Here is a 17,919-nt window from a genome sequence, read left to right as displayed (position 1 = left end):
ATTGAATGAGGAAAGAAGGGGAGAATTGGGGGATTATAATCCAGACAGAAATACCTAAACCAGAGAGATCCTTAACTTTTGTCATGGATAGCTTTTGGCAGCCTATTGAAGCCTATGAATTCCTTCTCAGAATAATGTTTTTAAATGAAGAAAATAAAATTCATATAGTTATAAAAGGAACCAACTTTTTAATAAATATATCAACAAAAATTTTAAGTTCACAGACCCCAGGTAAGCTCTAGACCATATTGACATTCCTCCTACAACCACAGTTTATCTGCACCTCCCTCAAATCCCATATCTGCATCCTATTGGTTTCTGACTTCTAACTCCATCTCACAAACAAACTATTGGGAGAGAACATAGGGCAAATAACTGTTCTCTTCTTTCAAGAGGAACCCTGGTACCTGTACCAGGTATAAAAAGAAGGAAGAGGAAGAAAGTGTATTTGTCCCCAATCCCACCCCTGTTTTCACACATACTCAACGGCATGTTGACCTCAAGACTTACATTCTGCCAATGAATCTCTGAGTCTCCCCGAAACGAGCCACCCTCTACCTCACAGGCTGATGGTAAGCATCTCCCACAGCATTCACCTTCCTGAGAGACGTAGGTAAATCCCTAGAAAGAGAAGGAAAAGGGACACGTTAATAAGAGGAATAAAAGTAGCAATATAGTATTCTTATCAATCAACAAGCTCATTAAACGCTTGCCAAATGCCAAATACTTTAATAGGTGCTGGGAAGACAAAGACAAAAGTGAAATACTCAAGAAGCTTACATTCTATCTGGCAAAACAATATGTGATGATACAAATAGTTTCAAAATATATACAATATAAGTGCTTTTGATTCAATTCTCAGAATTGTCTCATTTCTCAAGAATATTCTTCAATTCTAGAAGGTGAGAGGATTTCAGAGAAAATCCTGGCTTGACAGTAATCATCATTATCATTAATATTACCTACCTAGCTTGGACTATATAACCTCCAACTTTCCATTCAACTCTAAGTCACAAGAGTTACTTCATTGCCCTTCCATTCCACTGAATTTGTCTTAATTAACTTTTATATTATCTTCACATTGTGGGTTTCAAAGTCAATTTAAGAACAATTCAGTCATAATGCTGCTTATTCAATTTAGTGTAACTAGTCCCAAGCTGTTAGTCCTCAATTAACCCAAGTGCCAAAATCTCTAGTTACAGATCTGCCCTGCTATTTCTCAAATATATTGTTTGATATTACTGTCTCTTAGCTATCCCTATTCACCATTATTTAAAATGCCAGACACTTTTTTTTTTACTGGGATTTTTTTTTTACATTAAGTTCTTAATAAATGATTAGTTCTTAATAAATGATTGCTCTCTTGTATAAACAGAGAAAATATACAGACATCTAAACCCAAAAAAGCTAATAAATTCTACACAATTATGGGTAATTACTTTCACTACATGCAAAACTTTAAGTGGAGGCTACTAAATGAAGAGGATTGATTTTCTGGAGTTTTACGTTCAAATAGGATGATTTGACTGACAGGACATCATAGAATCTCAAACTGGAAGGAAACTCAAAAATCACTTAATCTAACCTGTGCTTGAACCATGAAGCTTATATGAAATATGCTTAATAACAAGTTTTCTAGTCTCTACTTGTAAAGAATCCCAAGGACAGGAAATTCACTACTTTATTTAACTTTGGGACTAAAAAAAAACTAATTGTTAGGATTCACACATCCCTAGAACTTCTATCCATTGTTCCTAACTCCTATCTCCATTTATTCCCATCTCAGCTCTGACTTTTAGTCAAAACTCAACTCGGGGGAAAAAAATTAAAAAAAAAAAAAAACCTTCTATATGACATCTTTTCTGATCCTTCCAGGTTCTAGAGTCACTGTTCTAAAATTACTATGGATTTTCTTTCTATATATTGTATATTTGCTTATCATGACACCCCCACACACACTTTTACCCCTAATTGTATGTAAATCCCTAGAGCATTGGGATTATTTGGTTTTTATTTTTGCAATCCTAGCTCCTAACTATGAGACTAATCACAGCAAATATTCTACATGACAAGTCTTCACATTTAAAGGTCTTAAAAGAGTATCATGTCTCTCCTGGTTTTCTCTTCCGAAGAATTAAATACCCTAGTTCCTTCAGCTAGGCAATTGCATTCTCCTTCAATTATTTTGTGCAATGTGAGGAGCTAAACCTGAGACTGGGATTGAAATATTAAGGAAGCTCTCAGTGCTACATTTCATAAGGGCATGGCTTAGGGAAAGTTAAGAAAACATTAATTCAATCTCTTCCTCCAAAGATCCAGGCTGTTTAGAGTTGTTCAGAGCCTATTCTTCACTGAGAACCCAGTAGTCTATCCTTATTAGTGCCACATTTAGAGCCCCACCCCTCATAAATACCAAATGCATGGGGATCCCAGATTCCTGGATTTTACTCCCACTTATTCTATTGACTTCTGCATCTACATGTAATAGAGATAGCCCAGCTCCACCACATCCCACCTAAGCACAGGCTAGGGGGAAACCAAGCATTTGTCCATTTGCCCATGAGATAATAGCATTTTCCAAAGTGAGAAAACCTCACAAGTGGCCTAGGATCATCGACATTTCCCTGGTATAACTTCTCCTACACCTTTCTCCATTTTATGAACTCTACCATACAACCATACTGCCTATTTGATGTCCTCCAACATAGGACATTCCATCTCCCTTTATTCCCATCTCAGCTCTGACTTTTGGAATTTTTCAAAACTGAACTCAGGTGACATGTATATGAAGTCTCTTCTGATCCTCCCAATTCTAGAGCCTCTACTCTAAAATTACTTTGGATCCTTTCTATATATTGTTTATCTGCTTATCGTGACCCCCTTTTACCCCTAATCGAATATAAATCCCTAGAGCATAGGGATTATTTGTTTTTTATCTTTGCAATCCTAGTACATAGCACAATGTCAAGAACATAACAGGTGACCGATAAATGCTTGTTGGTTGAATTATTGATCGGCCTGTTATATCCAGGTTATTTAGTCTTGATGAGGGGATATACTCTGGTATTTTCCTCTGAAAGTATGAAATGATAAAAATCTTAGAAGTAGATCTGAAAGAAATCTAACCCAACCCTCTCCATTTACCATTAAGGAAACTAAGGTCCATGGGAGTGAGATAACAGGGTTAAGTGAACTGCTCAAGGACACAAAGTCGTAAGATAAGAAAAAAATGTGAAGCCAGGTGCTCTACCGCCATGCTCTTTTTTGGCTGAACCATATTGTCTTAGTTACTTAAGCAATGACGTCTTTGTCTATGTCAGAAGCCATTGAAGAAGGACCCAGAGCAGTTCCTGGTCTCAGAGCAAAGTCCTCACTAGGGAACGAGCAGTCACAGATGTTCAGAAGCACGTACATGAAGGATACATTCTATTCTCCCAACACTCTCTCAGCCTTGGGACTCTCTGATAAATTGCCCATTATCCTTCACATTAATGGGCCACTCTCTGGAGGAGCTCCTATACTCAGGAGGCCTTACTGAACTTCACGGCATCTCCTTGGGACTGATGATCAACCTCACTCTTATCACATGAGAAAAGGAGGAAGAGAGAGGGGCCATCATTTACCAAATGCAGGAGACCTTGACCTTTTTGAAGCTTTGGCATCAGATCACATAGGACAGGAAGGAATGTGGGCACTGGTTTAGTCCCTTCCTTTTACAAGTGAGGAGTTGATGAAATAACTCATCTTCACCTTAGAGAATTTACCAAAGAACTTAATACAGATGCTCTCCAAGGCACTGAACAAAGCACAAGGACAGCTTTGTTGGGCTAATTGCAAGAACTCACCCTTGTCTGGCCCCTTTTTCTTCTCCCCAAGCCAAGGCCCCATTGACATAAAATTGTTATCTCCAGGCTCCTCACTCTTATCATTATCATTATTATTATTATTTATAAAACCGAAATAATGTATATATTGTTCCTGTTAACCCTAACTGTTCTCATAGCATTATTATAAAATATCATAAAAATAAGTTATTTTATGTAACTAAAAGGAACTGAAACTACCATTTTCCTACTAGTTTCTCTTCCATGGATCCACTCAGTTAGATTTGATTCAGAGAAGAATCTCTCCAATATTGACTTAAGGGCTTTAGGACCAGAAGATCATCTAGTATTCTTATCAATCATCAAGAACATCAAGCACCTACTATGTGCCAGATGCCATTCCAGGTATTAGAAAAAAAGTCAAAAATTTAATAGTCTCTGATTTCAAAGTGTTAGAGACTGGGGGTAAGGGTAGGTAAAGGGAATAGAACAATGAATAGGACCTATGATAGAAAAAGGCACTTGGAGTAGAAAGGGAAAGGGAGTATTCCCATAGTTTTCCATTCTTTCCATTTCTTTGTTTCACCTCCTTTCTATTTCATTTGAACTAGTAGAGGCTCATACTTAAACTTCAACATTTCAACAGATTTCATGATTTCAGAGGAGTAGATTCCATTACTACTGACATGGATTACAATTCTTCCATTTCTTAGCAAGCAATTCCCATGCACTACCATTTTTATGCCTATTGGGCATCTTTATCTGAATGTCCCTTAAACATCTTAAACTTGACATGTCCAAAATCAAATTCATTATCTTTCCTTCCAAACTCTTTCTTTTCCTAAAATTACCATTTCTATTGTAAATAGCACCATCAATTATGCTCAAAAGGCTATAAAATTGTGCATTTCTTTGCTCCAGCAATATGACTACTAGGTCTGTATCCTAAGGAGATCATAATAAGGGAAAAGGATCCATATAATATAAATATTTGTAGCAGCTCTTTTTGTGGAAGAAAGGAATTGAAAATTGAGGTGATGCTCATTGATTGGGAAATGGCTGAACAAGATGTAGTATATGAACATAATGAAATGCTAATATTCTATGATAAATAATGAGCAGCAGATTTCAGAAAACCCTAGAAAGGCTTATATGAACTGATGCTGAGTAATGTGAGCAAAACTTAGGTATCCTCCTCAACTCATCACTCTCTCTCTTTCTCACTCCCCATATTCAATCTGTTGCCAAGGCCTGTTAGTTTTATCTTTACAACATCTTTCATATAGCATAGGGATGTAGTAGGCACTTTATTTATTTTCATTCATTTATTTACTGATGTTTTCTCCTAATTTGTCTAGTCTGATCTCCAGACAACAATCTATTGTTTAGCCTGCCCTGGAAGTATCTCCAGCCTAACAAGATCTGCCAAATGTTTCCCTAAAGCAGCTTTTGAGAACTTAAAAAGTCACAGCATCATGAGCAATCAGAGTAGAATTTTAGTTCATGTGGAATCCCTTAACTGATTCAAAATTTGAAGAGGGATTTAACTAATGCTCAATATGATAAGAGGATGGCCCAACATTTCTTTCCCAACCCAGTTATTTTTTACCCAGTTACTGTCAATATTCCAGTCTTAACCCTTGCCCCACAAGCTTTTCTATGTCTCTCTCCCTCTGTCAAGCATGTCATGTTATGCTTCTAATGATTGTTAAAGAATAATGGCTGTTAAAAAAATGCTGAACAGAGAAAATTAATGTGGATTTCAATTCAGGGACCTCCTTCTTCAAGTCTTCTTTTTATAAAGGTCTACTGCCCCAGCTCAAGGATGCCCACCTGGCACCCTCCTTACCAGTTGGCAGCTCTCCTCACAGGGCTTGTCAGAGCACTCGGCCACATGCAGGCCCACGACAGCATCCTCCATGTCAGTACAGGTGCAAGTTTTGCAGCCTTCCTCCCAGAACTGCCCCACGGGATAGACAGTACCATGGTGCACACAAACCTAGAGACATAAGGTTTCATCTTGTTTATATCTAGAATGAGCTACAGGCAAGGTGAAGCATCTTTAACCAATCATGCTAATTACATTTCAGAGCTGGTTTGTTGAGAGTTTGCAGAGGAGACTATTGTCCTTTCTGCATCTCCCAACTCTACCCCTAAAAAGAACACATTAGTACTCCTATAGCGAAGCAGGCTCTGTGGGGCACATATACCCTGGTTGGTAGTCTTTCTAGTGAAAGGGCAATCATGTCAAAGTTCCTGCCCTCGAGTTGCTTGGAATCTAGCAAGGGAAATGACATATGAATGTGAACCAATTAGAAAAAGAATCATTTATTCATTTGGATGTGGTCAGACCACATCTAGAATACTGTATTCAATTCTAGGTTCTAGTTTAGGAAGGATGTCAATAAATTGAAAAGTATCCAAAAGAAAACTGATAAACTGTTACATAAATTGATGCTGAGTAAAACAAGCAGAACCAACAATACATTGTATACAGTAACAGCAAAAATGTGTCATGATGAATTATGAAAGACTTGATTTTTCTCAGTAGTTCAGTGATCCAATAAACTTTGCATAGAAAATGCCATCTGCAACCAAAAAAAAAAAAAACTATGGATATTGAATATAAATCAATACATGCTATGTCCACTTCTTTTTTCTGTTTTTTTTTCCTCCCCTATGATTTTTCCCTTTTGTTCTGATTTTTCTTTCCCAACATAATTCATAAAATAAGGTATTTTAAACAAATAAGTAAAATTTTGAAAAAAAAAAGTCAGTTAAGATATAAAGAGTCTTGATTCTCTGTCATAGGAAGATTAGTTTGAAGGAACTGAGAAATGATTAGACTAGGAAAGATATAAAGACATAACATCTTTTCAAATATTTTTATCATTCAGTAACCAACATTATGAAGATGATCCTTTCTGAATTTGACTTAGCTGGTCCTCAAACAACATAAACACACAAACACACACACACACATACACACACACACACACACACACGAGTCATATAGGACCTGGTAGACCCTAGGGGACACAATCAGGAGTAATGCATGAAAATTTTAAGGAGGCAAAAAACAATCTGATGTCAGGAAAACTTCCTAATAATTAGAGTATAGCAAAAGTAAAAGAAGGAAGAAGAGGAAGAGAAGGAGGAAGAAGAAGGAGGAGGAGAAAGAAGAAGGAGGAGGAGAAAGAAGAAGGAGGAGGAGAAAGAAGGAGGAGGAGAAAGAAGAAGGAGGAGGAGGAGGAAGAGGAAGAGGAAAAAGAAGAAGAAGAAGAAGAAGAAGAAGAAGAAGAAGAAGAAGAAGAAGAAGAAGAAGAAGAAGAAGTCCTTTATCTTATAATTATTGTGTGGCCATGAATAAGTCATTTAATCTCTCTGAGCCTCAGCATCCTCATCTATAAAATGATTATAAATAATACTCATAACTATATCTCTTCAACATTCCATTTATAAAATAAGAGCGTTAGACTTGGAAGTATCTAAGGTCCCTCCCAAATCTAGTAGAACTCTAGTCCTGTTCTCCAGGTTTTGATGCCGGGAATATACTCAGAACTTGATCTTCTTTTAAGAGACCTTGCTAAATCTGGCTCCTGCTTCTTCAAAACATATTCTCCTATTCCTTGGATTAGGAAAATATTCCAGAGAATTCATCATTTTGCTTCCAGAAGGATCACTTACATCAGGCAATTCGATGTCTGTTTTATACTGAAAGGATAAGAAAAGCTTGATGATTTTCAACACATATTCCCATATTCTCTGGGTCAGGCCAAATCAAATGTGATAACATACACAAACCACTTTTCAATCTTTACAATGCTACATAAATTAAATTACTATTATGTTTGTCCAAAAGAAGGGCATGGGGGAAGGACTCCCATGCAGGGGAAAAGTCCATCTTGGGTTCTTTAAATTTCATTCTGGTCTTTCTATAATTCTTTTTTACCAGAAAAGAAACATTTGGGGGCATAGAATAGGGAAAAGCAACTGGGTCATTTGCCTGTAACTTCCTAATGCCCTCTCATCTTACTTAATACCTCTGAAGTCTCTAACCCCCATTGGATGCAGGCATGCAGTTATTCTAAAACTGATTCTTCAGTTATAGAATATTGTTCAGTCACCTTCAATTTTGTTTCACTCTTTGTGACCCCATTTGGAGTTTTCTTGACAAAGATACTGGAGTGGTTTGCGATTTCCTTCTCCAGCTTATTTTACAAATGAGGAAACTGTGATAAATAGGGTTAAGTGATTTACCCAGGGTCACATAGCCACCGTTTCTGAGGTCAAATTTGAGCTCAGTTCCTCCTAACTGCATGCACGTAGTGAGCTAAGTCAACCCAATCCAATTCTGGAAAGCTGTCGTTAGCAGGAAATCCTTCATTCTACTGAGGTTAAAATCTCTTTTCCCATAATTTCTGTACATTAGCCTTCTTTAGTCAAACCAAATGAGCTCACTTTCTCTTCCACAAGATGATCATTAAAATATTTGAAGACAGCTATTTTGTCTTTCCTAGGGATGCTGTCAAAAACTAGGTTATCCTAGCAAAGGAAAAATCTATATAACTATTAGAACCATTCTATCATCAGATACAGTAATCCTCCATTAGAATATACTCAAATATTTGAAGAAGATGAGGAAAGGGGAAGGGTAAAGGGAGGAATTCTCTTCCTCATTGTTGAATAAAGCCAAAGCAAGTGCAGGGGGGGGGAAAAGGGAAGTTTTACAACTGCTTAACCCCATCTCCTACTTGCCATATCAAAAAAGACAATATTTCCTGGCTCTGGTTCTCAATATTTCCATCTATAAAATAAGAGAGTTAAACTAGATATCTAAAATCCTTCCCAAATCTAGAACTCTAATCCCTTTTTAATCCTGTCTTCAATGCTGGGAACATATTCAGACCTTCTTGTAAGAGACCTTGCTAAATTTTGCTCTTGTTTCTTCAAAACTTATTCCCACATTTCTTGGGCCAGAATATTCCAGAGAATTCATTATTCTGCCTCCAGAAGAGTCATATATCCAAAGCAATGAGATGCTTATTTTACTGGAAAAATAGGATGAATTTGATGTTCTCTCAGGTCCTTTCCAACTTTAGAATTTTATGCTTTCCCTCCTAAGGAGGGAAAGATATGTCCCAGACTCCCTCAATCACCTATCAGGACTTATTCCCTGAAAATCCAAAAGTTTGCTATGTTTTTGGTCCAAGATTGTGTGACCCTCAGTTCCTCCTATTTCAGTTTCCTTCAAGTTTTTCCTTCACCATGAAGCCTTTTTTCTGGATTCCAGCCAATACAGTATTTTTCCTTCCTGACTTTTCACACACTTAATGCCAGCATTATGTGTGTGTTAGATGACTTAATTCAGTTTAGTCTGGTCAAGTCAGCAAATATTTATTAAGTGCTACTAATGTTTATTAAGTGCTAGGCATTGTGTTAAGCACTGGGGATATATTGAAGAACAAAAACAATACCTGCCCCCAATAAGCTTCCAATCAAATGGGGGTGACAATACCCAAACAACTATGTACAAAGAAGATGTAAACAAGATAAATTAGAGATCATCTCAGAGGGAAGGCACTAGCACTAAGGGGAAACAAACAAACAAACAAACAAAAAAACGTTATCATTTATTGTCTATTTTGCCCTAGATTACGCAGGTTATAAACTAGTTGTTCATAGAGACAATATCTAAGTTCTACTTATCTCCCATAGGAGAGTGCTTTGAACATGGTAGGCTAACTACCATGTAACTCAGTAACTACCAGATGGATAAATAAATAAATTGTTTTCTAATTGGTTCTTGTGCTTGCCTCTTCAACTAGGCTTTAATTTCCTTAAGGATAGGAACCTTTTCTTCCATGTATTTATACTATGTCTTCTGCAACAACCTTAGAAGTACTAAGCACAGAGTAAATATTCGGGGGCGGGGGGGGGGGAGAGAAAGGGGGAGGGGAAATCTGATGGATTCAACTGAATTTCTGTTTAAGGTAGGTGCAGAACTCAGAGGTCCTGAATGTATGTTTATCCTCAATTAGGAGACCAAGGAATCAAACTGGGGAAGACAGATTCTAAATATTAGGAACCCAGAAGCTGCAGACACCTTACCTTGTCAGGGATGCAGGTGGTACTGATACAACCACAGTCATTAGTGATAGAGGAAGACAGGTAACCCAGAGGGCAGCTCACGGTGGAATTGAAACAGCTACAAACACATTCATACTCAGTGCAGCATTTTGTCTTCCGGGGAGTCAGTGTTCGGTGCGGAGGGCATGAAGGGATAGGCTCGTTTTTACACTCCTCCTCCTTGCAGGCTGAAAGGATGGAGAAATATTCAGGAAATACCACTGGGCTCACCCTCTACTGAGAATGTCACCCAAGAACAGTTGGCAGTGTGATGATAAAGTAAAGCAGAGAGATTGCTCAGAATATTAAATAGGTGATATATATATATAAAATCATAGACCCCTCCAACTCAGAATCTGAAAGAAATTAAATAGAACTTAAAAGAAATTAAGCTTCAGGGAAATAAGGATTAGTTAAAGTTGAAAACAACATTGCCCTCTTTCTAAACTCCAATAACATCTGACCTTTTAAAAATTACTGAGGTTTAGTAATATCACATGAACATCTATGATTTTGGAAGGACTCAGAACAATATATCCTCAACAATTATTTTCAGGATCATCAATTATTTGAATCTCCCAACATGCTTGCACTAAGTGATATAAATGTTATTCAGAGAGCTATATTTTCATCTCCATGTTACTAATTCCTTTCCCCCTCTTTTATTCCTTCTTCCTTCTTTCATACCTCCCATAATCTGTATAACTAGTTAATCCCCATTCTCGGGCCCATCAAATTTAAAATCTCTTGACAAGCACCAAGTCTGTATCCCATGCCCTGTGTCTACCTTTGAAACAAAATATTCTCTTCTCCTACCATCCAAACACAGATTCTTCAGTAAATGCAATATGCGCATTAGCAGAGCATGGATTCTTGATAGGAGATTTCTATTCCCTAACAGATTTCATTTTCTTCTCATCCTGTGTCTAAATGATGCTTCTAGATGCTATTTCCAGAGAAAGAACTGATAAATATAAGTGTGTATAGAATGATTTTACATGTATACAATCTGTCTTAATGATAGCTATATAGGGTTAGGTAAGGGAAGGAAGAGAAAAGGAAAACGATTTTACAAAATAACTTTATATTAAGAAGGAATAGCAAGCTGTACATAATAAATTAGTAGTTTCATGTGCAGTCATATGCTTGTTATACTATGTTATGGAAATGCTTATTTCATTTCCTAAATTTAAAAAAAATTAAAAATTAAAAAAAAATAAGTAATACTTCTAGAAAATCCATAGAAGTTGTCATTGCAAATTCTCAGAACAGAGAGGAAATTAATTCTTGATCTTGTGCTTTATATTTTATTTTATTCTATAATCAAATTCTATATTCTATGTAATAAGCCTGGGAATCTTCTCTTGTTTCTGGATAAAGCAGATCATATGTGCTAAAGCTCAGCCTCCCCCTCTCTGAAGAGAGATATCAAGGACACAGTTGCTGCTAGTTAAAGAAAACCTGTTCTCGATACTCTCATAAAACATTGTCTCAGCATTTCCTGCAAGATTTGTGGGGCATCCCTGAGAAGATAGGAGTACATGACCTTATCTCATCTTTAACTATTAAGGCAGTCTTATCTAATTTCACAGTCGCCAGTAAGCTTGCCCTCAGCAGTAGCCTCAGCAAGCAACTAGGACCCATAAAATTCACAAAAGCATTTCTTAGAGATAGAGAAATGGTCAGCATCCCACCTGGGCCTGGGCCTACTTTCTTTGATTTTAACCAATAATCTCTCTCCTTTGGAAAGCTGACCAATTACCTGATTTTTGTTCTGTTCTTTGTTCTCTATGCATATAAAAGTATTGCACCCTCAATTCTCTTGGCCTGAGACAGGGCCATTAGACTCATGTTTTTATTATGAGGTTGCATGCTCTTATTAACAAATGATATTTTGTTTGGAGAATTGTCTCAGTTTACCTTTTTGTTAAATTTCATTTGCTATAGTAGGTTTATCTGGGAGACAGAGACAGAATGTAAAGGGGGCCAAGTAATTTTTTAGAGGAGAGAGAATAATTTATCTCTTCAGATCCTTGCATGGGAGCAGAGTAATATATCATGTGACTGTAAAGTGGATTACATATGCCCCCTTTGTCTGACTTTCCTTTGGAAGGCAGTGTGATGCAATGGAAGGAGATTCAGATCCTGTAGAGGGTGACTTAATCTTGGTCTCAGTTTCCTTACTTATAAAATGAAGAGTTTGGATAAAATGGTCTCTACAATTACTTCCAGCTCTAAATTATCCTCCTGTGGTCCTGTTAACCTCTAAAAGATCACATTCTAGCCAGCTGTCTTCAAAGACTTCTATCTATACAGACAATAACTTAGCCCAAGGGTTTGGACGCAGATACTTCCAGGAATAAGAATAGAAGAGGAATGTTTAAAAAAGAAAAAAAAAAAAAGGTTTTTTTTCTCTGAGATGAAAGATATTCATTTCCCGGGGGCTAGAGAGAACAAAGCCAGCATAGATTTCATTTCTTATTTTGATGGTCTCCAAAGTAGAGGCCCAGCCCCATGGGGACGGTAACATGACTCCAAAACATATGTGACTTACAAAATACAGGGTGAGAAGTTGGATCATATCCTACTCTACCTTCAATAGCCAGTCTCCTGGATTATTTCCAACACAACTACATTTACTCACACTACCTCCTTCCCAAAGTTGTGTAAGCTCCCAAATTCTCCCTTTCTGCTCAGGCTTGAGCCCCTCAGAGCAGTTTTAACCTATCCATGACTTGACACACACACCAGCAGCTGAGCCCATATTGCTGGGAAAACTCCTTCCCTTTCCCTAGCTCATCCAGAGATTGCACTGAGAACCCTCACCTGCCTCAGGATGTCCTTGCTGATCCTGGACTCTGGGGCAGCAACCAATGAGTAATAAGACCCACAACATGGGAAGTGATGACGTGTAATCCAAATCACTGATCTCATTAGCTTTCTCCCCCCTTCTGAACCTCTCTGTTATTATTCAAGGTATCACCAACCTGCCAGTGACTCAAGTGCACAACCTCAGCATCATCCTTGCCATTTCACTCTGGCTCACTCACAAATAGAATCAGTTAGTAAATCTTATCATTTCTACCTCCACAGAGTCTCCCATACAGCTGTATCCTTGAGACTACAGACTCTCATAGCTGAGCTTTTGCCTTATTTTGCCCAACGCTGTCTTGCGTAGAAGCAGGTATCCACATCACTTTCTAGAAATCTCTACATCAAGCCACCACAATATGTGACCCTTTTATTCTAATTCTTCTTCCTTTGTGCATGTCTTTTCCCAATGAAGCGCTAGCTCTTTGAGGACAGGGACTGTCCTCCTTGTTTATGTTTTTGTCTCCATCATTTAGCATGACTCTTGGTTCATAGCAAATATTCATTAAATGCTCTATCATCTATCTATATATCATCCATCTGTCTATCTATCTATCTGTCCATCTGTCTATTTACTTATTTATCTATCTATCCATGTGTCTATCGAATCTTCTCTTCACTCACATAGTCATCAATCTAGTTCAGGACCTCACTATTACATGGTCTGCTGCAACAGGTTTCTTATTGGCCTCCCACCTTCAAGTATGGGATCCTCTCTCACACTACCCAGGAATGAAGCTCCCACAGCATTTCTCTGTATAGCCTTGACTGAGTAAGAGTAGTTGAGTCATCAAGAGATAATGGAGTGTGAGGGAGATTCCTAGAACTACAGAGAATATCAGAGTTAGCTAAGGTAAGGGGCGCACAGACTTCCAGAATAAAATGAGTCAAACTTCCAAGAAACAATTTTTGAGTTTGGACAAGTGGCTGCATTTAGCTTCCCAATTTTCAGAATATTCTCTTGGTTTCAAAGTTATTAATCAGAAACTGACTCCTATATTCATCTCAATCCCTTGGATATCTAATGATCCACAGTTGCTCAGATATCTCATCTAGCATGGCCTCCAGAATAGACTTTCTTTCCTTTAATCTTGAACCTTACTTCTTCCATTCCAGAATAGGTTTAGCTTTCCCATAAATGCTCCCTTTTCCCAACCAGAAGTTTTCTTAATTACTGACTCAGGCAAGCTCTATCTCAACCCATGACCATCACCATAAAAGACTGACCAAAAAGTCTTACCACAGATATAATTTGGTCTGCATTCCCCTGGATTGGTCAGCACTAACTGAAGACCATCTTCACAGTGAGGCACAGGGGGCAGATCACAGCTCCCTGGGTCACAAACTAACGAAAAGAGAAAAGGAGAGAGCTAATTAGCAACAATAGGCTGTCATACCTTTAAAAGACTGATTGAACTGACCAATGGATTAGCACCAGGTATTCAGTTTAAACCCATCTATACATGTTCATCTAAGATGAACCTTTCCAAGTTCTCAAATAAATTTTCTGCACAGGTCTGGCAACCTTCCTCTAAGCTCTTTTGAAATCATGTGGCTATCAGGACATCTGAACATTTATTTCTCCTTCTTGCTCTATGTTGGACCCTTTTGTTTTTGGACCCGCTCTCTTTTGTTGTTTTTGGTCTTTTATTTCTTTGAGGTCATTCTTTATTCAGCTTTTTGTGACCAGGTTCTATTTACAATGTAGTACAGTCTGTTCACACTCACCATTCATCTCTCCATTGCCCTGTGGTTGATTCCCAACTTCAGTTAAATCGTCATATGATTTGTAACCGTACAACATCACCAAAAAAATATTGGTATTAAAAAGATGAGACTTTGTTTTGGAGAAACATTTGGGGTCATTAAAACACTGCAGTTTTACAAAGACAATATTTTCTAATTCTGTGGACTGGATCTGATGACCTCTGAGGTCCTTTGAAAAGGGAAATTATTTATTATTAATTGTGATTTTGATTCTAAGAACTTTACTAGGTTTTAATACTATATTTAGTAGGGCTATTGACTGGACATTTAAAGAATGATTAATTAGTTTAAAAGTTACTTCATTTAAATTACCAATTTGGATTTTTTTCCAATCATTAAATAAGATCTGGCTTGAATTTTTTTTACTTTTGTTCTTATAAGGGGGAAAGGAGTGACTGACAAGGAGGAACCAGTCTTTAGAATAAGAGCAATATGCTTTGCCTAGTACCAACTTACATGGAAGTTTGGTGAGCCTATATCTGAAAGGTCCCTTTCCCCACTTCAAAGCATGAATAGGTAGGTGTTCTCTGATGGAAAGATACCTTTTAGTCATCAGTCAGTTTTATTGTATGGTGATAAAAAACCTTGTAACTGATTGAAAAGTCTGAACTGAATGTATGTACAAAAGACAGAAATAGAAGCTAATTCACCCACTCACTATCACTCATTCACTCACTCACTCTTACTCTCTCTGTCCACATACACACATACACATTCACACACACACCCATCCCATCTTCCTCCTTTCCTTTCTTTAAATTTGTGAGTTGTGACTCTTAACAGCTAAACATTTTTGTAGCTTTCTTTATACATGGAAATGTTTGTGTTTATTAATAGTTTTCAAATTTATAATAAAATAAAAATAAAATTTAGAATGTTAGGTGGACCCCTTATGAAAAATATATGGAAAAATACACGAGTCATATAGTATGAGAAAGCATGAATGGATGAGAGGAGGTTGTATTAATAGCTGGGTGATTCAAAAAAGTCTGTTGAAGGCATCTGCTCAATAAGAATAGTTCATATTTATGTCTTATTTTAAGGTTTACAAAGCATTTTTCTCACAAGGGAAAGGAAGAGATAGGCAGAGCCAAATTTAATGATCCCCTTTCATTCCAACATCACTCACATTAATTATCACTCTCAGTTTTGTTTCATCTATAAAATTGATGAGCATCCCTTTTATATCTTCATCAAAGTAAGTGATAACAATGTTTAATAGATCTGAGCCCAGGGCAGAGTTTAAATGATTGAATTAAATATCCAGATTGAGAACAAACCATAAATTAACAATCTTTGGGTACAGTTGTTAAAAAATCAGGAAATCCTTTTAGTTGTATAATTATATAATTCATATTCCACTACTGTATCCACAAGGACATCATGAAGGACTTTTTGTTAAATGCATTGTTAATATTAACATCCACAGCATTTCCTTCATCTCACAACTTAGTATAGCAATCAAAAAAGGCAATGAAGTCAGTTTGGCATAATTGTTCTTAATGAACCCATGATGGTTCATGGTGATCACTACTTTCTTTCTTAAATGTTCACCAACCATCCTCTTAATAATCAGTTCCAGAGGTTTCATAGGCATCAAGCTTATTGAACTACACTTTCTAGATATCAGATTTGCCATACTGTAATTTCCATAATTATTCTTTTTTCCCTTTTTTAAAAAGTCAAGACAACAGTAATAATTTTCCTTTCCCTATTATTTCTCAAAGCTTATAGTCAATGGTTCTGAAATTACATGTCAGTGATTTCAACACTCTGCCATATAATTTGTCAGACAAACGCAAAGCCTCAGTGACTTTATGAGATATCATAAATTTGATAACATACCACACTCATATTCTGGGCAGCATTGGTCTGGATTCTGATGCAAACGGGCTACTTCACAGGAACCGCAGGTGATGGCTATGGGCAAGGAGGTAGAAGAAAGATTTCTTTTTAAAAGAGAAAGAAAGAAAAGCCAGCAACAATTTGGAGAAACTTTATGTTGGAACAGGGGATCAAGGGAAGCAAAGAAGTCTCTTTCCATGGAATTCTTGATGAACTAAATATTTATCCCTCTGTCTAGGATAATCAACCCTTAAAAGAAATATGGGGCCAAGAAATATGGAAGAAATCATGCAATAGGACTAATGATAAAGTAAACTTCCTCTTATGTTCGGCTTTCCTAGGACTCTGTGTATGTGAAATGAGGAATTTATTCTGAGAATGTCTGTTGTATATGAAGAGAGTAGTGTCCTCAGAATGAAGATAAAGGTAGCAATAAGTCAGCCATTGGGCTGTGGAAACAGTAAAACAGTCCTTAGTTTCAAGGAATTTGTGTTCTACTGGTTGAAATGGGCATGGAAATACACATATGCATATAATACACATATGCATACACAAAGTAAATATTCTGCAACTTGGGTAAGGAATTAGAAGTCTCTTGAAGATATCTGCTCAGTAAGAAGGGTTTACATTTATATAGCCCTTTAAGATTTACAAAGCACTTTCCTCACAAAAGCCTTGTGAGAGAGGTAGAGCCAAGTTTGATGATCCTATTTTTAAAAATGAATCTCATAAATAAATTATGGTACACAAATGTTATAGGACATTATTGTCCTATAATAAATGATGAGCAGTCTGATCGCAGAAAAGCCTAGAAGTACTTACATGAACTGATGCTAAGTGAAGTGAACCCAAACCTAGAGAACTTTGTACACAGTAACAAGATTATGTGATGATCAACTTTGATGGACTTGTCTTTTTTCAACAGTGTGATGATTCAAGGCAATTCCAATAAACTTGGTATGGAAAATGCCATCTTCATCCAGAGAGACAATTATGGAGACTTAATGGGAATCAAAGCATAGTATTTTTTGTTATTGTTTGTTTGATTTTTTTTCTTTCTTATGTTTTTTTCCCTTTTGATCTGATTTTTCTTACATGGTGATGAATATGGATGAATATGGAAATTATGTTTAGAGGAATTGCCCATCTTTAACTGACATCAGATTGCTTGTTAAAGGGAGGAGGTAAGGTAGGAAGGGAAAAAAAATTGGAATACAAGGGGGAGATGAGGCTCAGAAAGGTTTCCCAATGTCACAAAGCCAATGGTAGACTCAGGACTGCATCTTGTGACCCCTAAGTCTAGTCCCCTTAGAGCATACCATAGTGCCATGGTCTATGGTGTTATAAAAAAGTAGTGGACAAGCAGACTTACATTTGGCTGTATGGCAAGGCTGTGAGGTACAGTTGATCTTCCGGTTGTTGAGACATATGCAGATCTGACAGGGCTGGCCAAAAGGCACCCATGTTTCCAGATACTGTATGA

General features: G+C 37.1%; 1 protein-coding gene across 2 annotated transcripts in view; it reads right to left on the bottom strand.

Moving 5' to 3' along the window:
- VWF (von Willebrand factor) overlaps positions 1-17,919 on the bottom strand; it is a 198,937-nt gene that overhangs the window by 24,174 nt on the left and 156,844 nt on the right. For both annotated transcript variants that reach the window (XM_023504571.2, XM_031938302.1), the window contains 6 exons: positions 17,809-17,911; positions 16,437-16,511; positions 14,065-14,169; positions 9,936-10,141; positions 5,674-5,823; positions 511-621 (listed from right to left, as the gene is read on the bottom strand). In XM_023504571.2, the coding sequence (XP_023360339.1) occupies positions 511-621; positions 5,674-5,823; positions 9,936-10,141; positions 14,065-14,169; positions 16,437-16,511; positions 17,809-17,911 (750 nt within the window). The remainder of the gene's footprint in view (positions 1-510; positions 622-5,673; positions 5,824-9,935; positions 10,142-14,064; positions 14,170-16,436; positions 16,512-17,808; positions 17,912-17,919) is intronic.

Source organism: Sarcophilus harrisii, chromosome 5, assembly GCF_902635505.1.
Source record: "Sarcophilus harrisii chromosome 5, mSarHar1.11, whole genome shotgun sequence".
NCBI classification, from domain to species: domain Eukaryota; kingdom Metazoa; phylum Chordata; class Mammalia; order Dasyuromorphia; family Dasyuridae; genus Sarcophilus; species Sarcophilus harrisii.
This window is presented reverse-complemented; position numbering and strand designations above follow the sequence as displayed.